Raw genomic sequence first — 23,338 nt, forward strand, 5'->3', positions numbered from 1 at the left:
TGAAAAGTCAAGGTCTTCCGCCATTAGCTTTTCTGTAGGGGCCTATGACGACGGCAGGGTCATTGCCCTCCTGACACATCCCTGACGTTGCACCTGCTGCCAGCGGTACATGCTGCTACCCTTGCAGGTCTCCTTGCCTCTCCCAGCTCATCACAAAGGCTGAAACGGGGACACAGACTCACGCCGCTGTACTCACACTATTAGCGGAGGGTCGTATGAGCAGAGGAAGAGTAGTTCACTGCCACTCGTGCTCACGGGTCCCGGTGCAGACTATGAATGTTTCACAATTTATACCAGGCTTTCTTATTACATGATAACATACCAAGATGTAAACAAACGCAGACGAATTCACCCAGTGCGCAGCCGAATACATATTTTTTAAAATATATTTAAAATCTATTTTTAAAACAGGTTTTTCCAAATAAAACAGTGGCAACCAAGTCATCTTTGTAAATATTAAATCATTTGGGAAGAAGTGAATACACGTCAGCAAGCACATCGAGCAAGCACTTCTATACTAGAGGGTATGTAAGGGTTGAAGGACAGTCTACGGACGAGAGGCGATATCTTGTGCTGGGATGGAGGGGCGCTGGAGGAGTGGAAAATGGTAAACGGGGGTGTTCCTCTATGTGCATTTCTGAAAGGTCGGAGAACTGGGTTAAGGGGAAGAAGACATGGGAGGAAGATTATCTGTGAGAGAGCAGGCCCACTGTATGTGGGCGGGGAGGAGAACTCCCCGCTACCCTGAGAGGTGGGGTGGCTCCCTCTGCTCTTGTCATCACATCAGCTGGGTGCAGGCGCTTACATGGACCAAGCCCCAGCACAGACGCTGACAGGGATAGCGCCCTGATAACCCTCCACTGCCACCGACCCTCTGGGCTGGTGTTCGTGATACTGAGGAGCCTCCTACCGTTTCACTGGCCGCCGCTGCTACCGGCAGGAGGGAGAGCCGCGGGGGCAGGCGGGCTGCCTGCTCCCGCCTGAGACCGGCGCCGCTCTGCAGACGCTGTCGGGTACCTCGGTTTTCGGCGGAGGCGTGGAGCGACTCCGTGGGAATATAACGGGTCCGGTATAGGTAGTAGATGGCGCAGCACACAGCCCCCGAAGCGGCACCGAGTTTGGCCATCCGCCGCACCGACCAAAGGGAGGCGGCACCGGCGCCGCCGCTGTGCACCAGGCGGGTCTCGTAGCCCCTTGAGCCGGGACAGCTCAGTCGCTGCACCCATAGCAGCCTCCGCACAGCTAGCACAGCTAGCGCCGCCATGGTACTGCAGAGCCGGGCACTGACAGCAACTGCTGGGGAGGAGATCTCGTGAGAACACGCCGCACCCCTCCCCCGAGCACAGAGTGCATGAGAACATTGTATATATACAACTACTACCACAGCACAGTCTGCCTCGGAAACACTGGATTGCAATTGCATTTATGTAGCCTTTACTGGACATGTTTAGCCCACTTATGATCCTTCGCACGGTAATTTGTTTGTCATTTATTACAGCACTCCTGTCTGAGCACTCTGCTTAACACACATCATTACAACCAACATCTTCGCATCACAAGCGTGCCTGGGGTACACACACCAGGACTCCTATAGCAAGATGCGCCTATGTGTTTCAAAATAGAAGTATTTTAGCAAACCGCAGTCTGCATGATTGTACACCATATGCCCCTTCTTCTTAGCACGGTGTATCGGGTAAAGGTGGGCAAGCCAGCGAATTAAAGGGAAGGATAGAGCCGAGCAGGCTCTCTCTCTCTTACAAATGCTATAGGTGTCACGTTTGCGAAAGTGAAAACTATTGGCATTGTAAATGACAAAGCTATTAATTTCACTATTTTCAAAACCAACACATAAATTAAAAAATTGTCATTTACAATACCAATACCTCAAACTTTCCTAATGCGAGACCTATTGCATTGCAAATGCTTGTTGTATGCATGTATTTAAATGAAAAATAGATATCCTCTTTTGAGAGACCTCTATTTCTTTCTAAAGAACCAGATTCTATGTTTTGTAATTTGCTCTTGAGTGATATATTCGTTGTTTTTCATCTCATGAAATTATTTAGGAGAACTCGAGTCCTTATGTTAAATGGTATTTCAATCCTATTAGCCTAAATGCACAATCCATTTGACTGTTGGTTATATTTTAGCATGTTTTCACCAATATACAGTGCTTACAAATATGCAATTTGTCACTTCATTTGAACTAACTCCTGATTGTCCACCAGGCACCCGGACCACCACAGACCCAAAGCACCATGACATTTTTAATATTTGCCTCCCTCGGTAATGCCGGCTACTCCCCTACCAACAGGATTTCAAAATGTGTTCAGGGAAAACCATTAGGAGTGTTATTTCGCTTTACTTGGAATCCTTCTTTGACCAGCGATCCCTGTTACTGGTAGAGTCTAGTACTGGGGCCCTGAGTAGCCAACCTGTTCTTCCCTCCAAGCGCTCAATTGGGAGAACTCCTTTGACCCTTGAGTTTGGTGCATTCCTAGAGCAAGGCTGGGTGTTTTGAAGCTGTATAGTGAGAGATTGAGAACTTGAGAAAGTGCTGAAGATGGTGATTCAAAGGGAGGCCATCTGACCTTTATAACGACCCCTACGCTTTGTGACATTTACTTCACTTTACTTACTTCAGCAGGATGTTTACTTTTTCTATCTTAACTGAGTGAAGGTCACTTTTCCCAAAGCAAATAGAAAGTGAACATAACCTAGCATTAACACAAAACCAATAACTAAATAATTAGTAAACAATGTTATATTATCATACTCCTTTGGTTTAGGTTAATTGAAAAATAATGTAATTAAAATTAAGGTTTAGTGGTAGTGTTAGAGTAAGATAACATATTACTGTAATTATGTTTAATTTCTTATATCTCAATAGTGCAGCAGCGGCGCAGCAACGGGCCTTGGATCCTAATGCGTATAACAGAAATGGATGCCCTAGTCAGTGTGGTAGTGAAAGACAGTCCTAATAGGGACGCCGCTGCCACTGAAACAGGATACACTATTAATAGATACGACCCTAAATTAGTTTAAATATTAAATTGACTGAATGCAATTAAACTAAAAGTATTTAAGGAAGTATAAAGTTGTAGAGAGTCAAAACACATTATTGCAATCTTCAATCTAGAGTTTGTAAAATTAATTTAATACAGTATAAATTCATTTGATTTGTGTTAAAATGTGATGGTAAGCATTACCATCAAATATAGTTTTTACATATTTTACTTAGATTTGAAAAATAGGACTGGACTTAGTATTTGTTATAGTGAAAACTATTTAACATTATAGTTCGGATTAGTAAGACTAAGGTAACTTATTTTAATGAATTCAAGTAATGTAATTGTATTTTTAGCCAGCATAAAGGTTAGAAGATTAAGATTAGGGAAAGACTCCGTATCATGATACAATTTAAAGTTAGGAATATGGGAAGTAGTGAAGGTCATTTCAGTGCTATGGATTGGTGGATGATGTGTGTGTAAGTAAAGGTGGCCAAAGTAATGGAAGTACTCAAGTTGTTTGAGGGGAATAATGTAATATCATCGACTGGGGCCATAGTGAGTTCATGGCAGATATCTGCCATTCTGTCACAAATATATTTAGGGAAATGTCTCAATGTTGGATTTTTTCCAGGATTAAAAACTTCTTAAAAGGACTGAAGCGGGCCCAGTTATCGACTCAAGAACTCATACAACCACTGCTTGTCTCTTCCTACAGTCCTGGCGTGCGATGTGTATGTGCAGTGAGCATAAAGACAAGCTAAAATACTATGTATTCTTTACCATCTAGGTGTTCCACTACCAGGAGCAGCCATTCCCCCCTGAAAGTGGCACCTTCCGGGGGCGGGCCGTTTGGGATGGAAACGTTAACAGAAACGATGTGTCCATCATGATCAGAGACCTCCAGCACTCTGACAGCGGCACTTTCATGTGCCAGGTACGGAATGCTCCAGATGTGTCCGGGCTGGCCGGGGAGATCCATCTGCGAGTGGTGAATAAAGGTGAGTGAGGATTTGGAGATCTAGGTAGTAGTGTTGAACACTGGCGAGTGAGAAGTGGGAGACAAAGATCCAAGTGGTAAACTTGGAAGTGGATGGCTGGGGGGGGGTATTAATGGGCGTAGAAATGACGAAATATTACTGTCACACATGGCACAGCATTATGCTGCCTAATTTGCCCTTTTTTAGGTATTATTTTGTAAATTATGCCACATAATTTCGCCCTGCTTTACTACAGGTTATGCGAATTTGTATAGCACCCTATCACCCCGGTCGATGTCCTGGTGGTGAGCACCTGTGAGTAAAGACACACTTTGGGCCTAGTGGGACCACTCGAAAAGCCAGGCCTTAAACTTCATGCAGAATTAAAGAAGTGTAGAGCCAGGTCATCCCACACTTAAGTAATGATGGAGGAGAAGGGTCAACTGCCAGATCTGGTTTTCCATATGCGTGGGATTGGTGCAAGTAGTAGTCCAGGCAAGTGGACGTGTGTGAAATGTTTATGAAAGCAGATGCGATTGCTAAGGTATGCTTGGCCTGGGTTATGTACAGCCTTCAAAGTGTGGGTGAGGAGAGTGAATTGTGCTCATTTGAGAATGGGGAGCCAGTGGAGCTCATTCAGGGTTGGTGTGAGGTGAGTGCGGCATGGGAGGTTGACAGTGATTCTAGCCGCCGAGTTCTGAATGGTCTGCTCCATCAACCCTGGATATTGTTATAAGAATGTGATGTCTTTAATGAGAGAGCTTTCCAATAGGGTGAGAACATTCATACAGCATATGTATTGGGGAGATTGCATCCTTTGGACACTGGAGATAGAGATGGTGCCAACCCTGAGAAAATAGTTTTGGACAAAGATGGCACCCAAGACACTTGGGTAAGTAATGAAGATTAGGTCCATGGAATACAGGTACAATGAAGACCACACCCATGGACATTAATATTGGAGAAAAAAGAACATCCATGGGTCACGGGTATAGAGGACGGTGAAGCCCATAGGACATTGGAGTATGAGGTAAATGAGATGGCATGCATAAATCATTGGTGAGAGAAATACAACGTCCTTGGAGCAAACGACTAAGAGGACACCCATTGATCTTTGATGTGGCGAAAAACTGCATCCATGGGATAATAAAACAGGGAATATGACATTCAGGGAAGATTGATATGCGAGGAAAATAGCATCTATGCAATTTTGGAATAATCATGCATTTCAGCAATAACTGCTGCTGAGTGCTGTCACTGGCTTGTCTGTGTTTCAAGAGATTAACAGCACCTTGCAAAGTGCAATATCTCCATTTAGATTGGATCCCCAGTAGGACTTTATTAACCACTCTAGTTTTCAGACCACAGGAAGAGACCAGGTTTGACCCTGTTCCAAAAGGAGCTTTCAGAACCCAGGAAACTTGATACAAGTTCGAAACTGATGCTAAAAATTTAATTTCTAGGAAACTATTCAGAGCTTGTGATAAATTAAAGACAATGGTTTGCAAATGGACCCTGGTATATAGAGGAACATGGCATCCATAAGACATCGGTATAGGAGGAAGACAACAGTAAATGTGTAGCAGGTGGTGGTGATATAGGGGTTGTGGGGCTGCAGTGAGTCATTCTGTGGATACTGTAGTAAAGGCTGCTGTACCAGTTCTACAATGCGGCTGCTGTGATTGCACTGGGTAGTGTGGTCAATATTATAATGGGCTCCGATAGTGGCGGTACAATAAACTTTTCGGGGTATACCATCGAGGGTGCTGCAGTTTAAGTGTACTGCATTTTGCAATAAATGGTACATCTAGTTTTGCTGTAATGTTGATAGAGCGAATGATGTGGAGCAATACTGTCCTGGCTGGATCAGCAATGCATGCTTAAGTAGAGGTGCTGGGGTAAATTGTAGTATTCGGACAATTAACTCTTCAGGTGCAGCAGTTGAGGTGGGATGCAGTATTTGTAGTAGAGGTGCAGTACTTCAGCATGTGTTGCAATGTAGTAGCTGTGGATAGGTAAGGTGGATAGTCAAAGCACTTATTCAGTGAGAACTTCTGTATTGGGGGTGCAGTAGGCATTGCTGCAGTAAGTGCTGCATTGACTAGTGCAATGGATGCGAAGTGAGTGCTGCAACGAGGGGTACAATATTGGAACAGTCGGAGGGGCATTCGATGGTGTCTGGAAGTGACTTTGAAGGGGAGTGGCTCCCTGAGATTTTTGCAGAGTAGTGTGGTGAGTGAGGCGGAAGCGATCCACTGCGAGCTCTTGTAGCTGTGCGTTGTGTAAATACAAGGGGTGGTACCTTGAGTGCTGCAATGTTGGCGCTGTAGCAGCAGTGCAGTCGATTATGCAGTTAATATTGCTACTGTAATGTCTACTGTAGTGATTATATTGCGAGTGTTGTAGAGCTGTGGTTATGGAGATGTTCGTGAGTGCAAGTTCATGGGTTGCCTCAGGTGGGGGGCGAGGGACCGGTAGTAGTGCAGAATGATGCCAAGGATGCTGGTGAACTGTTGCATTTGGGGGTATGGCTAGTCTGTAGTACTGGGTGCTGCAGTGTCTGCGTGGTGGGGTGCCTCTGTCGCAACTGTCCTAATTGTGCAATGGATGATGGCGTCTCTACTTTAGTGGACCCTGCATTAGGGTAAATCCAGTGAAATAGCAGTACAATGTGTGCTGCTCTAGATGGTGTGATAGGGGCAGATTCAAAATACTGTGCTAAGGGGTGTGCTACAATAATGGCAGTGTATGGGTTCTGCTGCACTTCACCTTGTAGCCACTCTCCTATACCAGCCCCTTAACGCCCCCCACTTTGTGCTGCCCCCGCTTCAGTATTCCAGCCGCTACTTGGTTCAGAGCCTTGGCTGCTCCTGCCCTCTCAAGCTATGAACAATGGGACTGGAGTAGCATGAGGGTTATAGACAAGAGACCATTGTACAAGAAAGAAATGAGGGACAGAGGGATCATAGGAAGAGATAACTGACAACAGGGCTGTCAATGCCCCCTCCACAACCCATGAATGAGAACTAGCGAACTGTTTATGATTTTTGTGTAATGATCCCCATTAATATGGTGGGTTTCCGAATGCATTATGGCGAACCATTCACCTCCAGCTGAAAGCACATAACTTCCTTGAATGATGTAGCACTGGTTAGAGCAATGCTTGATGACCCTCCGCAATCCCACATGGCAATGAAGGGGCTGGTCAAGCATCCACTTTGTCACGTGGGACTGCAATGTTCTCGAATCTGATGCCAGTGATCATCATTTGAGTGATGTCCTAACCCTGCCCCCGAGGGGTGGAGAATCGCCATAAACTAGCACAGTTGTAGCTGTCTGGGCAGTCAATTATGTTGCTGCGGATTAAATCCATGCAAGTCCGAGCCAAACTAAAACAAGTCTCTTAAAACAACCTATGCTGAGAAGTCAAAGGAGAGCAGAGGCAGAGTTTATACGTATTTGTTTGGTGCTTCAACTGGAGCTCAGGGTTATGCCTGCCAATGGTGTGCATCAGCCGTTTGTGTCTGCTTGTTGCGATATGCCACCAGATGCTGTGATGTTTACCTTAGACAGCTGTAAGCACAAGTGCAACAGAGCTGTTACTATTACAATGACATCCCTTTAACTAATACCTCAACTACCGATGAATTACAGCTGTCGGCTACAGAGCGGGAGGTGCAGGAAGCATGGCAGCAGCAACAGGAGGAGGAGGTAGAATGGAGGGAAGATGCAATAAATATTGGCGCAGAAGCTGGATACACACCCACAGTGTAATATAAGCAGGAAACAAATAAAAAAATAGTCCCCCAAACAACAGAAAAACAACCAAAGCATAAAAATGCAGTACTTGGCCCCTGCTCTGTGGGAGTAAACGAAAGACCAAAAGGAGTGACAAAGAGGAAGAATTGACCGCTAGCAAGCAAGTATTTTGAAAGAACACAAACAAACAAATGAGAAGGACTGAGGAATGGCTTTAAGCCTACAAAAGAAGTATATACTCCAATATATATACAAGAGTTCTCTAATGCTCAACCTAACAAGTGAGTACGAGAAAGATAAAGAAAAAGGAAGGATGCACGACTAAAGATGTGCAGATAGAAAGGAAAGAAATAACATGAGAAGAAAGGAAGGAAACTCAAAAGGAAATATGGAAGAAAAAGTGAAAGGCAGGATGGCAGAGAGAAAAGATGGATGTATACATAGATGTATTGATGGACGTACTAGTGAAAGGATGGAAAAGGACAGCTCAATGGATGAAAATATGGAATGGTGAAAGGATGGATGGAAAGATGAAAGGGTGAAGGGAGCTCTTCTAACAAGGGTTCGGTTTGTTTCCTTCGTAAGCTCACTATGATTAGAAGTATGTATGGTTCAAGTAGGAGTATTGTATTTAATTAAGTATATTTTCTGACTATTCACATGTGTTGACTGAGTAGGCATGCGCAAAATGTTCCTTTAAACTTGTAATTTGTGCGATTTTGATTAATGCAAATTATGCGAAATGGGAAAAAATGCACCAGCCTCTAATGTGATGCGTATTTTTTGATGCATAAGACTAGTTTGTGCAGAAAATGTCTCACATTTTAGCTAAAATGTGTCAAGAGATGTTTTCCATGAACCATTCGTCCTGCTGGCATCTTAAGTATCTTGCCGGCATCTCTAGTGTCTATTGAATGTCAGGAATGCCGTTGTGTTTAGTAGTCACTAAAGATACCCCAAAGTGCATTGCATATAATTTGCGCTTAATGTCATATAATTTTCCTGTCATTTTGCATAAATTGGGGGGGGGGGGGAAATTGTCTTGTTGCACATCTTTAAATTAGGACTCACTAGAAGATGGCAGAGGCTGGCAGGATACACTTAAGGCGGTCAGTCCATTATCCTGTCCAAAAGGCTGACCGCTTGAAATACTTTTATTACATTTTTTGTTTTTGCAATTTTATATAGCACAGACATGGCCCAACGGCATCAGAGCACTTTACAACAATAGCATGATATACGGGTACAACAAATTACAGTTACAATAATTACGTTCAGAAATATTGTAGTAGTAGCTACGACTAGGACAAAAGCAGCCATTGTACAGGGATGTACACGGTTCAAGCATTGGTTAAGATGGTGGGGATACACAATGAAGGTAATGAGTCTCCTGAGTAGAGTACTTGGTTATGGTCGAGGGTGATTAACCCAGTTGTTTGGCAAATAGGTGGAACTTGAGGCCCTTTTTGAAGGTGACTATGCAGGTGCTTGGACGAAGGGAGGGAGATGAGGAGTTCCAGAGTCTTATGGCACTGATCGAGAATGACTGGCTCTTGTACCGTTCTCGACTGAAGGTGGGGGGCTTCAGGAGCACGGATTGGGCATTTATGGAACCCTTTTTGCTCCAGAGATTTTCAGTTTATCACTTAGATAGGAGGGTGAAGAGGAGTGCAGTGCTCTGTGGTTAACTTAGGCGGTTTTGAATTGGACCCGAGCTTCAATGGGAAGCCATTGGGGGTTAGCAGGGTAAATGATAAATGCTAGTAAATGATATTGACGTTATCACTGATAGTCACCAGTGCCCTTTCCTCTTTCTCCCCAGTCACCTGGTCAGAAATGTACATCTTGGCCTTGGCAGTAGGCGGGGCTTGTGTCGTTATCATTATACTGGTGCTGGCGGTGGTGCTGATAAGATACCGGATGAAGAGTAGAAAAAGGAGCACCGAGATATCTATGACCGAGAAGTAAGTACAGCGCGCCTCCTGCTGGATTCCATGTCCTACACCCTAAAGCCTGTTTGGGATGGTCACTCAGTCTAATCCTGATGAGAGCGGTGCTCCTCCCCCGGGACTCGTTGCCCAACGCCCTATGGGTCGCTGAGAGGGTCATGCAGACTGCTTGTTGCTGCTGACACTCCCTGCTGGACTTGCTGCCCTGCATCACCAGGCCTGGCGGGGATGGTCAGGCAGCCTGCCTCTTGTCCACAGGGTTCACTATAAGAGGGTAGCATATAGTGGACTCTGTGGCTTACATGTTGAATGTGGGTATTATACAATGGTAGGTGGGTACCAGCTGTGGAAGGAGTGTTAACCTCTGGATGCTGGTGCCAATTTTGGGAAGTGGGTATGAGGCTGCAGGGGAAAAGAAGTAACCAGTTACAAAAGAGGATGCTAGCCATAGTGGGCCCTAGTAGTGTCAGCTTGGTGCTAGGGCCTTGCACTGCCTTGCCACACACCTACCACTTCTCGGACATCACATTAAAGTAGCAGTGCCCTACCAGCTCACCACAACCCCCTCTTACCATCCTTGCGAGAGCCCCAGTAAACTCTTAGCCGTGCAGACACTTTTGGTTACTTGTCCATATGGCCATTCACATTCATCCCAGCAGACCCTACTGCCAGTGGCTGCCTCTCATTGAGTTTTTCTTGTCTTTTGTTTGGTTGCAGCAAAGAGAAGGAGACAGTGAGGGAGAAAATGATGGATTCTTCAGACACTGGCCTCTAGCAGGTAGGTCCAATAGTCTCTCTCTAGGCACTGAGCAGATGTGGCACAGAGCTACCCCAGGGCATTTTAAGGGTGGATGCTATCCTGCCCATGAGCATTTATGTAAAGCCTTCCATGCACACAGGCTGGCATGGTGGAGGGGGCGGGCATTGTGCTGCTGCTGCACACCTGCCAAATGATAGATGCAAAGCATGTGTGCCCCTCCACGACCCCTTCCACCCGACACATCCCTTGAACATATAATAAAAGGTGTATCCAAGTTTTTTCCTGCTCGGTAGGTAGCTCCACTTCACCTCTCCATTTGTCATTCCTATAACGTGCATGTACAGCAGACGCGTAGAGCATTGTGGGTACCACGGCCTTGCACTGGGAGTACGGCAGGCGGGGACCATGACCACTCGATGCACATACTGCGATACCCCTCCTGGGATGAGTTGTGCGCATTATAAATTATATTGATTGATATTGATTGATTGATTGAAATTAACATAACACAACTGAGACCTAAATCTGGTGGATTCCATGTCCTTTCAAAACACTCACTGGGTGTGTAAGGGTTGTGATGACAATCTTCCCCTTACTAGACATTTAAAAGTGTTTGGCACCATAACTTCTATATGCATCTAAAAGTTGGGCACAGCACCCTCTCGGCACATAGGGCATATAAACTCACTGGTACAACTTGCTCCTTCCTCCTCGACCCACCCGCACATAACTTGTAGGCCACATCTAGTGGTGCACCTACAACTGAGCAGGAAGGCAGCCTACCTTCATGCGAACAAGAAACCAGGACTTTTTGAGATTTCCCTAGCAGATTCTCCTATCCCCCAACTTTCCTCCCAGATCCTGAAGGTTATGCCATATATTCTTAGAAGCATGGGGGCAGATCGAGTTTTTGACTGTTACAGTGAGAGAGGATTTTAACAGCACATTTCAACGGTTGGTTGCTTCCATTTTCACTCACCGTTCCAATGATGTTTGGTATCACTCGCAATGGAGTTTATGCTTGGTTGAGAAATAACAAAGTTCCTAAAGCAAAAAAAAAAAAAACCAGCAAAATAACTTGTGAAGTAATTGGTAAGTGAACAAAGGCATTTGTTTAATCTGGTTTTGGACACTAATGCTGGGGCGTAGCTATTAATAGTGTAACAGGTGTAGTGGCACCTGGGCCTAGGGGCATTAGGGGCCCACTGCACCCAACCTATGGCTGTGTTTTGCAATCCAGTAATTTGGACTGGGGCCCATTTTTCTTTGCTTCCACCGGGCCTTTAGCACCCACTATGCATTTTGAAATAAAAATGTACGCCAACTTCAAAATGTAAATGAAATAAAAAAACATGCATGAGGCAAATTCTATTACAGAAACCCATAGCATGAAATGACGCTTTGTAGTCCCCATGGCCACGCCAAAAACCTAAGCAGATCTTGGTTTGCAGAACTCTGAAAGTATCAACAAGCAGGGACAAGGACCTTAGAATGATGAAGAAGGTGCTCTAAACCTGTACAGTCGGTCTCCTAGGCTTGCTAGGTTGTGTCCTCTCAAGGATTTTGGGGGTCCTGGGCAAAACATATTTTGGGGACCCGTCTTTTCCCCCTATTTTAAGCCTGCATGATGCCAAACAATACTGAATATAGGTTAAAATTTCAGAAACAAGATCACACCAACAGCTGAAAATATGTTGTTTAGTGCCCCAAAAATCCTTAAGCTGACACTGGGTCGAGAGAGACTGAGTCAGCAGGGCCGGACTGGGAACCAAAACCGGCCCCGGCAAAATGCTCGGCCGGCCCCCCTCCCCACTCGGGGGTGGGGGGGGGGTTGGAGGTGCCGCTGAGCTCTTTGCCGGGGCCGGTTTTCGGCCGATTTTGGTACAGGACCGATTTTGCAGCTATTTGCCCGCTATGGCCACTCCGGCCCTGGGAGTCAGAGGTAAAAGAAGGCAGAGAGCGGTCTAATAGAGAGTTCACCTTCTACGGGGGTCCATTGGAAGGTGGAGGCCCTGGGCAGTTGCCTACTTTGCACATGCCTTTAAAGGTCTCTGTCTCACCTGGTTCTAGTAACTACAGGCGCTCCTAACGTGCCACGCGCTATGGGCTGCAAGTGCTGCACGAGTCTGCCTTGATCAGACCCAGAAATCTCACATCTGGTGAATCCACCTAAAGGTGTGAGTACTGTAGGACTGATAAACTCAATGGACCTGCACATGTCTGCACAGCATCTTAGTACTGAGGTCCTCTTCAGGGCACCTATGGCGTCATCGCCTGACAAGATGGCCGTGTAGCTGCACTTCAGTGGAGCTCCAACCCTTGAAAACTAAATCCTACCCACATCCTGGCGGAACCGGCAATAAAGGCACGGGAAAAGATACTGCAATGCACCCTGACCCCAGTGACAAGTAAAACGGCGGCCCTTCATTGAGAAACGGCAAAAACTAAGCCCTTCGGGAGTCGACAAGCGAGCGGCGTGCCTGGTGCAGTGATGGCGCGCCTGACTTCAATACCAATGAAGGCCGGAGCGATCGAGCAGGCCTGTGTCACAGCCTGTAACTGCTTGAATCTCTGCATAGGACGCTCCGCCCACTGAGGACTGGGCCCCCGGGGACATTGCCGCTGGGCTGACGGTAGCGCCAGGTGGAAAAACTAAAGCACGAGTGGCCGCAGGGCAGATAGGTCTGACTGGGTGTGATCTCCAGCGTGCCCAAGTGAAAAGGAGGACAAGCGGTGCGGCCCTCCCAGGCCTTGAATGCCTCGGCTAATAACGGAACAGCTCCAGAAGTACCTGCGAGAACTGGAGCGGCCGAGTAGAAGTGCAGGTAGTGGATTTGGAAGTGTCCCCACTCCTGCAACATCGAAAGAGAACCTGGCCTTGGAAACGCTGCTGAGAGGCTGTTCGTGGCCCCGGCCGCAACGCAGCTCTGAGGCAGGGTGTGGGCGGCCTGAGAGTGAGAGGTCCAGTTGGGGAATGGCCCGCATCTTACTTGGACACATCGCTCATCGTACTTTTTTTTTTCTTTTTCTTTCCACTTTATTTAGCATTTTCACATATCACTGAACAATTCCATGATACATGGACAGTAATCGAGTTACGAAGAAATAGGGAAGTTACAGTCTAGGTAAATGGGCAGTACGCTACAAGCATAGTGCCAATATCGGCCCACTCACCAGCCTTCCCGCAGCAACATGCATGTAACATAAATAAGCAGACAAGACAACTTTTTGTTGGGATAAAATTGCTGCAGGTTTATTAGCATAACAAATGCCAACAAGGTGGGTTATCTTACAGACGATCCAAAGGCAAGCCGCCCCTGGCGGCCTACCACCTGATGGGCCAACTTGCATCGTGGCCTTAGCCAATCAGTGCTTAGCGGTTGTGGGAGGGGATAGCCACTCACACTTCCGGTGAACCATCGGTCCACCCTCTTGCTCACGCCCCCCTCCTACGAGGGGCGGAGCATTCAAGCGACCCCCGGTTGTTCAGGTTTCCAACCGCCCATAGGATAGACGGGGCGCCATCGCACCCCAGGGTCCACCGCACAGACTTCCTGGGGATTTTAGGTCTCGGCACCCTTTGTGCTCCTGAAGAGGGTACCCCGGAGTACCTTTCTGCCTCTGGATCGCCCTGTAACTCAGCCTGCAACACAAATAAAAAGGATTAGAACAGTGTTTCCCAAACTGTGGTCCGCGGACCCCCAGGGGTCCGTGACACATTCCCAGGGGGTCCGCAAGAGGCAGTTTTAAAAGCACTGCAAAGTTCCTTGTCTAATTAGCAGTTTTAGAGGAACAATAAAAGTGTCAAAATAACGCCAGTGATTAATGCACTTCTGGAGAGATGAGAGTTTTGTCCAGTTGCAGCTTTGAGTTATCTAACATAGCACAGAACTGAGGGTGCAAAGAACGTGTACCATGCATTTTAAAAAAACAGAGTTTTATGTGCATTGGTCAGTGGGTGGCTGCTTTTGTCACAGATTTTTTTTGTTACACTGCAGTTCATGAGTGACAATCATAATCTAGCACAGTGACCTATAAACTGTCATCAAAGAGCTGCTTGCAAACTGCATGGTACAAGTTAGTAACTTATGTTTTTTCCCAGTATTTCATTATCCTGAGGCCGCTAAAAAGGTTATATGGGCAGAAATACATTTTCATTTTTAAAGTCAATGCTAACCACTAGCTGATGTTCTGAATCCCAAGTTTGCACTTCTCCGGATCAAGCACTCTTTAAAAATGCCCACTAGTATGAATGACATGTGAATCCTATACATTGTAGTACTCTTTGCCTTATGTAACAATTTCTATACACTGATTTACACGTATGATTCATTGTCTATATATGTATGTGATGTAAAGTGCTCAGACATCCTACAATGGTATGAGACATACTATAAAACAAATTAAATACATGTGACAGAGAGACTGTGGAAAGATGAGAGGCACTGCTGAAGGATGATAATAAGGGACTCATTGAAGAACCCCAACAAAGATTGTCGTATCCTGGTGTATAGTAAGGTCTTCATTTACTTTTCGTTTAAAGCCAATACAATTTAATATATAATGATATGTGTTTTAGACTGCGCCAATGTTTCCTAAAATTCTTGGAGGGAGAGCCTCCCAAAGCCCCCTTTGTAGTGGTCAGGCTGACTCACTGCACTTGGTGTGCACCGGATGGCGACTGGTCTGAAAATATTTGTCAGGGCGGCTTTGGGTTTCCAGTCTGGTCCTAGCAGGAGCCTTGTACTGCGAAATAAACCCAACCATTTAAAAGTTAGTCACGGAGATGCAGCACCAACTTTCCCATTAAAATGTTTTGTTTTTTTGCAAATTCTGTAAATATAAAATACTAAGGGGGATATTTACAACAGAAGTGGCAGAGCGTGTCTTTAGCCTCCTTGGCTTAACGACACGCTCCGCCACTTCGGAAACAGCGGGCTGCACCATATTTACAAGAATATGGTGCAGCCCTGCGTTTCCCCCTTTTCTGGCACTACACTTAGCAGTGTAGTGCCAACGGGGAACCCTTGCACCATAGTGCAAGGGTGTGTGTATGCAGTGGAAGATTGTTTATGTGCAGGAAGGTCCCGCTTCAATCTTGAAATTCCGTTTTGTCACTTCTATGTGTGCTGCTTCATGCAGCACACATGGAAATTACAAAATGGCATTTTTTTAAAAGATTGTGTATGTGCAGGAAGTGTCACCTTCCTGAACATAAACAATCCAAGGCGTTTTGCTTTTTCCATGTGTGCTGCACAAAGCAGCACACATTGAAAAAGCAAAAACGAAGAGAAATAAAGGATTTCTCCTCATTTTGCCAAGTGAAGACCTGGTTTTCCCTGGCTTAATTTTGGCACTACCTCCTATTTATGCTGCCCTTGTAAATAGGGGGCAGCGTCAAAATCAATGGATTTTGCGGTGGAACGCCCACCGGAACACCCACTGCCCACCCCTATCACGGTAGGCATTGTGTGACAGGGGACCTTATGTACAAGGCAGCGTTAAGCCACGTTAAGTGGCTTAACGCTGCCTTGTAAATAAGGCAAAGCTTCTATCACCACAGGAACGTTGCAAAAAGTGATGTTCCCATGGAGATAGGGGCTTCTGAATATGCCCCTAAAATCCTTAGTAATTAGAGTATTTGTTTTGTGTGCACGCGTGCTTATTTTTTCTGAATTACTGTTTTAATGTTTGAAATTTAAATCATACTAATTGCTTGGGGGTCCCCGGCTTCCAGTGGTGACTCAGTGGGGGTCCTCAGGAGTTAAAAGTTTGGGAACCACTGGATTAGAACATATATCCCCCCCACCCTGAGACGCCGGGTAAGCTGTAGGGAGGGAAACCGCGTCAGGGTGAGGAGACAAAGAGGCTGCCAGGTGGGCGGGGGAGGAATATATACCTCTCCCCGCCTCCCACCATGGCCGAAAGTGACATCCAGGACCCCTTAGGTTCGTGGAATACTGGGCTGCCCTGTGTGCCATCTTGTGGCACTCTTATGAGTGTCCCATGCGGGGACGTATCGGTCGGCCCGCATAGTGCCAATATCGGCCCACTCACCTGCCTTCCCGCAGCAACATGCATGTAACATAAATAAGCAGACAAGACAACTTTTTGTTGGGATAAAATTGCTGCAGGTTTATTAGCATAACAAATGCCAACAAGGTGGGTTATCTTAAAGACGATCCAAAGCAAGCCGCCCCTGGCGGCCTACCACCTGATGGGCCAAATTGCATCGTGGCCTTAGCCAATCGGTGCTTAGCGGTTGTGGGAGGGGATAGCCACTCCCATTTCTGGTGAACCATCGGTCCACCCTCTTGCTCACATCCCCCCTACGAGGGACGGAGCATTCAAGCGACCCCCGGTTGTTCTGGTTTCCAACCGCCCGTAGGATAGACGGGGCGCCGTCGCACCCCAGGGTCCACCGCACAGACTTCCTGGGGATATTAGGCCCCAGCACCCTTTGTGCTCCTGAAGAGGGTCCCCCGGAGTACCTTTCCGCCTCTGGATCGCCCTGTAACTCCGCCACAGCCCTGGGTGTGGCGACCGTCGCCGCCAGGGCCCCCCAGCAAGGCCGGCATTCCTACCTACATCCTGCTATTTCTAGGGCCTCTCCCCTATCCAGCAAGAACCGGTCCATACTTATACTGGGCAGATGTACCCTTTTGGTCACCAAACACCCTGTGAATTTGGCGTGTAGCACCCATGTCTAATGCAGCCAGGTCTCCTCTGCCCAGCGAATTTACGCATAGCGCAGAACTTCCTGCGCGCAGGCTCCATAGCCTCCCCTGCCAAGCTCCCTGCCATCGGAGCCAGGGGTGATTTCTGACCACTGAGGAATACCTATCGCCCACTGGTTGCGAATTTGCCCTGTGTGGTCATTGTGGTCTTCATCCCCTGTTCATACTTTGCCACATTGACCAGACAACTTCATAGGTATTTACAAATTATCCCTGGTGCCCATAGCAATGGTGTCACAACAGGTTCGAGGGAATAAGTGTAAGATGTCCATCATTAGACACTGCACTATTTCGTAAAGTGCCAACCTACAAATGCCCGGACCCTGTTATCCACCTGTGACCCTTGATACCTATACCAGTAAAGGTGTCGAACTACCAGTTGGTGTGTCACATGTTTTGCTATAGTCCTTTTTGGTGGATTCGCTGGGACCCATCTATGTCCCTGCCAAAGCTGTTTCACACACTTCAGCTCTAAATTCCCTAGCCCGTCCCGCAAAGACACCTCCCAGCCTGAAATCCCCCGCTGACTTTGTGAGGGGGGTTAGGGCCCAGCACACTCCTTCTATGTTACTAACCTTTATCTCCTTAAAAAAGGCTCCAGCTAGTGTGAGCGGCTATCCCTGTCCTGGCGAGGCGCAACAACGGCCATTTCCAACCTGGGGACTATCCTGCCATGGGATAAGTGACATAGAAACGGGTTTCCATGTGTCCTTGTCGTAGAAAAGGGGGAGCCACATGAACGCAAACACTTGACCCGTTTATGGGCAGTCGGACCGCCAAAACAACCTTCTACAAACATTGTAGCCAAAATATGTTGACCCCACGTTCTCCTCCTGTTCTCGCACCCCAACCCACAATTTAACTGGCAGCTACCACCACTGCCTAGCTCCCTGGCATTTGCCAGGTGTTATTGTCTGTTTTGAATGCACTTGAGCATCCATCACTTGGTGCATGCTTGCCTTCAATGAGATCACCTTGGTTGTGCAGGTCCCTGCCTGGCCGCAAGCTTAGCTAAGCTACTGCGGAAATCACCTGCCTGTGTAGGCCGACCAAGCTACCTCCCTTGGCATCCCGTCCCTACAACACAAGGCTTACCTCTTAGGCATGGCACTAATTGTCTCCAATATGCGTATAAGGCTATTTGGGGCCTTCTTAGGCAATCACCCTTCTAGTACACCGTTCCAAGTAACTATTAATGTCTGTCTCTTGACCAGTTATCCTGATAGGGCACTCGTTGGACCTAAGGACCTAACATATCACATTAGTTGGACAGCCCACTGCCTGGCCGCAAGCTTCTCCATCTTGCATATAAGGCCAGTTTTAGGTTCGTATAGGCAACCTCCCTTTTAACACTGTGTAGAGAATCTCCTCTTGTTTGTCACTTGTACAAGTCGTCCCCCTTTGCCTGGCCTTCGTTGGACCCTATGAAGCTTTTAACAAGCAGCCTAAACAACTGCATATACATGTTGTGCAACTAGGGGAACTATTACTTACTCACTCTACTTCCTGGCATGTGAACACTGCAAAAGGAAAACCTACTTTAGCCTGAATAACCACCAAATAAAATACTGTCTAGGTAAAAGCTTACCAGTGGACCTAGCCAAGGGCCCTCCACTGAGTGTCAACCCTAGTTGTTGAATTTGACTGTTAAAAATGTGCCTGCCAGTACACCATCAATCCGATGCGCAAATGGAAAAAACACCCCGTCCGCCCAACAAATGCAGAGCAATCCTCTGCTGTGAACACCTTGCCAGACAATGAACGCTCTCTAAATCAAAGTTGGCTCCTAGAACCGGGCCAAACTAACGACATGAGGGATTCCACCTGGCCAACTGCATGCCTGTGCTCCCTGCAGCCATATTCTCGGCTGCGGGTGGGATAGAATGTATGGCAGCAGGTCATGCATTGACCCCACACCCTTTGTCTTGTCTGTTTCCCCCGGATAAAAGGCATAAAGTGTAGCTCCCTTACTTGAGCACGAAGGGAGACACAAGGGCCTCCAAAACCGACTGTCTTCCCCCGGGATAGACTCGACTGGTGCGACCGAAATGCGCAAAGGCACACAACTCCCGTGTCATTGCGAAATGCACAATTTATTTAATGTTGCGAGGCGCACCTCCCCGATTCCACCGACATAGGTGAAGGCAAATCCCAAAGAATCCCGCTGCCGAGGCACGAAGCTGCCCTCCGAAAGCCAAGCGGTGCGATGAGCAGGAGCCTCAAATGCACCACCCTTGTCCTGGAGCAACAGCTCCTGGGCTGCTCTGCTCTCACTGTCACCCCATGCAAAGCGAGACCAGGCGTGCCCCAAGACGCCCGGAGCAGGACCAGTAGGCCCAAAATGGCGCTGCCCACCAAAAGCTCGTAGTACAAATCAACTAAGACACCCACAGAGCCACGCTCTGAGCGAGCCCTTTCTTAAAGCTGAGTACAGTGTCACTGTGAAAGTGATATTAAACTGTACAGCTAATCCAAATTTGTAAACCTTGCCCTGCGGCTGCTCATATTGTTGCTCCACATATCGCTAGACCAGGCGCACCCCAAAACGCCCGGGGCCGTATGAATTGGATAAATGGCGCCGCCGGACATATAGGGGTTTTTAAACCTTTGTCACGCAGTGCCCAATGCTCCCTGTACAATATCAATCAGCCAACGTAGGACGCTGAAATGCCCCAGTGGGCCCCGCACTCACCGCTAGAAATCACCGACACTGCTCCCTGGCTAAACGGCGCTATGCAACACAACACACCAAAGGCGACACCTCAGAGACGGCGCACGGGGCACACAACGGCGTCAGGGTGAGGGGACAAAGAGGTCGCCAGGTGGGCGGGGGAGGAATATATACCTCTCCCCGCCTCCCACCACGGCCGAAAGTGACGTCCAGGACCCCTTAGGGTCGTGGAACACTGGGCTGCCCTGTGTGCCATCTTGTGGCACTAAGGGGCCGCCCTCTTATGAGTGTTGGTCGGCCCGCAATCATGGCAGGACATCAAAAAGAACCAATAAAAACTCTCATATCGCTCGTCCACCTCAACCTCCGGCGACGCTATGTGACTACGTGCGACAATTCACATCCAGTATGCCAAATAATTCCCTCCCGGGTACACCCCGCAACCTAATAAGCATATCTGTGTACTACAACAAGGAGGGACGGCATAGATGATGATGCCGTTTACCCAACTCCTGTAGGGACAATTCCCTGTTCCTGCTGCGTAGTGGGGTCTGTTTGCTTCCCTGCTGATCTCCTCATGCACGTCCATGAATGTACAGGTGGAGGCAAGAAGAGTGTATAGGACTGATACCCAATCTGCAGAAATAATTTAGAAGTATGTATCTCTGGAGAAAAACCTGTGACGTTCCACCACTAAAGTTACTTTAGCTTTAAAATGTTCTTCTAGAGCACACATGGCCTACATGGCCATGCAGGCCATTCTGATTCTCTTTATTTTCTTTAAGTGGATGTTCCTGCCTTTCCACTCCAAGGTTGTGTTTCAAAAGTGATAATTTGAGTTTAGAAAGCAATATATCCTCACCATAAAAGCTGCGTGTGCATGTAGTATCACCGTGTACTTTTTTTTATGCTTTGTGTAAAAATTATGTAGACCAATTTTCTTTACTGCCTGACTGCATCATTGCCGTGAAAGTGTTGTACTTCCTGGCATTGGGTTGATGCCAGATGCAGTGAATGACAATACTTTTCAGACTGGCTCAGTCTCCACCATATCTGCACATTCAATAGAGATCAAACCAGAGTCACAGCCAGCTCCCAAACTGGGCTCAACAGTTTTCCACCTAGTGGACGGCCTATTGGTGTAAACCTGACCTTGGTCGTGATGGGTGGCAATCGGGTCAAGGTGAAGGTACAACTACTTCGGTACATCTGGTAACCAAGGCTATTTTGTTCACACTGTAGTAACACTGTTAACTGTCAGCATCCCAAGTTATATCCTAATGTGATCCCATTCCTGCCACCGTAGAAATAACTGGAATACTAACCCAGAAGAAGTTGATACTGTGTAGTTCGCGCAAGTTGGGAAGCAAAACGCCAGAATCGCAGTTGGACAACAAGTGAACTACATTGAATCTTTATGCTGTTTTCAGGTGCCGCATTACCATCCTACACTAAGTACCATACATTTAAAGCAATACGCCTACAGCATCAGAACTCCATTATGCTAGATCTAACATGTATGTTCAAAAGGACCTTCACATGCCTAGGATTCTTTTCGTACACAACTTACTCATTAGCTCTGTTCAATTGACTCTGCATTTTTCTATTAGAAGTAGTATCTAAGCAGCACCGAGCAGGCCTATGTTCAGGCAGAAAAGCGAAACCTGTGAGTTATGTGGGCCTGTGAACACTTCCATGTCTTCATTATTGGAACTCAAAATAACATAAGAACATGAACTGTCACATGAATACAAGGTGCACTCTACTGTACCTGACAGGAGCTGGTTGGGGTAACGAGGTGGCATCATTGAGAAACATTGTTTAGATGATTAAATAAAAGTGTATACTTCAGGTGTGCAGATAATAATTACTCTATTTATTCGTTATTGGAAAGCCAGCTACTGTTATTACAGATTATCGGCTTTGCTCATTATCTTTGGCAATTCAAGGGCATAATGTTTCCCTGTATGAGGTCTCCACTTACAGCGCTACAAATTGAAAATAGCACGGGTTTGGTCATTCCCAGGCCAGTGTACTGACTCTGTCTCCAGGTTTCCCATTACTTTCTGTGAATTAAAGCCAACGCTTGCTGAAGAGTATCATTAATACATCATTAAGCAAACATAGTAAACTTGCCTGCGTGTGTGTGGGACGAGACAGGACCCCACTCGAAATGCAGTATCTAATCTCATGCTCCCCTAAGGTGGAAAGACTTCGGAACACGGTAGCAAGATGCACAGGGACAGCCACATAAAAGACCATTGTGACATGTACAGGGCTCCTAGTTAGGGGAGTTTGTCATTCCTTGTGCTCTGCAAAATCAAGTGGTGGGTCAGGCTTATTTGGTCCAGAATCCACGAGTTACTTTGTCAAAATGTCAGATTCCTTTGCCCTTTACTCCGATTTAAAAGATGGTGGGAGAGTGCCATGTTTGTCAGCTCTGGGGAAAGATAATACTCCGGAAAACCGCAGATGTTGGAACTTCCAAAACACATCTGGGATGAAGGAGCAATTGTATTCTTTGGGTCTGTTGCCATGGACTGCATCTGCTTGTAATAAATGACTGTTCTTGTTTTCAAGGAGTTACCGCTGTCCCCAATACTATGGTCAACGTGGTTATACCTGCTCTTAAAGTCTTTTCCACATTTGTCACATTTTCAGTGATGAAACTGGTAAATGGATACCCATTTAATGGGAGTTAATTCAGTGATTTTACAACGTGTCTAAGTTTTGAATACTGGAAGATAATGCCTTTGTAACCCTAATCAAACAGTATAGTTGAGACACATATCTATGGTAACGGATGCATTACAAATTGCCATGGCTACTTAATCACCCATATCTGAAATTGTTTGTCAAACTCTATGGTTCGAGACACTCCAAACAGCGCCAATGGTCTTTCACCTGTTAAATATGTTTTGGAAGAAAATCGAGACTACGATCCTATGCCTTTACATAAGGCCTGTTGCTAAAAGAACAGATGATGGACAGAATGCTGAACAAATCAACAGTTTTCTCACAGTCACAGATCCGGGATAAATCCATAGTTTTTTTTTGCTCGCCACCCCATTCCAGTTTGGACACAGCCATATGGAAATCAGTCTTGATTCTGCTCCCCATGGGAACAGTCCACCCAAACTGCCAAGCCAGGTCCATTCTGGACCAGAAACAAGCATCCTGGGACCGGTTTCGGGATATCACCCCTCATCAGCCAGGCTAGCTTGAATCTGGTGGCCTAGCGAGCATGGGACCCACGTCTGGGATACCCTTCCCTCTTAGGGTAACAATTACAAAAAGAACATGTGATGGACTGAATGCTGAACACACCAAACATTCACCCTCAGTCACAGATCTGGGTTAAATCTTTTGTTTTCTTTGCCCACCACGCCATTCCAGTTTGGACCCAGCCGTATTCAAATCAGTCTTGACCCTCTCCCCACGGGAAACAAGCATCCTTGGAGCGGTTTTGGGGTG

General features: G+C 46.7%; 1 protein-coding gene across 1 annotated transcript in view; it reads left to right on the top strand.

Moving 5' to 3' along the window:
• The window catches only part of MPZL2 (myelin protein zero like 2), a 78,804-nt gene that overhangs the window by 39,330 nt on the left and 16,136 nt on the right, over positions 1 to 23,338 (top strand). The window contains exons 3-5 of the mRNA XM_078682256.1: positions 3,799 to 4,009; positions 9,570 to 9,711; positions 10,414 to 10,474. Of these exons, the coding sequence (XP_078538382.1) occupies positions 3,799 to 4,009; positions 9,570 to 9,711; positions 10,414 to 10,471 (411 nt within the window). The 3' untranslated portion in view covers positions 10,472 to 10,474. The remainder of the gene's footprint in view (positions 1 to 3,798; positions 4,010 to 9,569; positions 9,712 to 10,413; positions 10,475 to 23,338) is intronic.

Source organism: Lissotriton helveticus, chromosome 3_1 (genome assembly GCF_964261635.1).
Source record: "Lissotriton helveticus chromosome 3_1, aLisHel1.1, whole genome shotgun sequence".
NCBI classification, from domain to species: domain Eukaryota; kingdom Metazoa; phylum Chordata; class Amphibia; order Caudata; family Salamandridae; genus Lissotriton; species Lissotriton helveticus.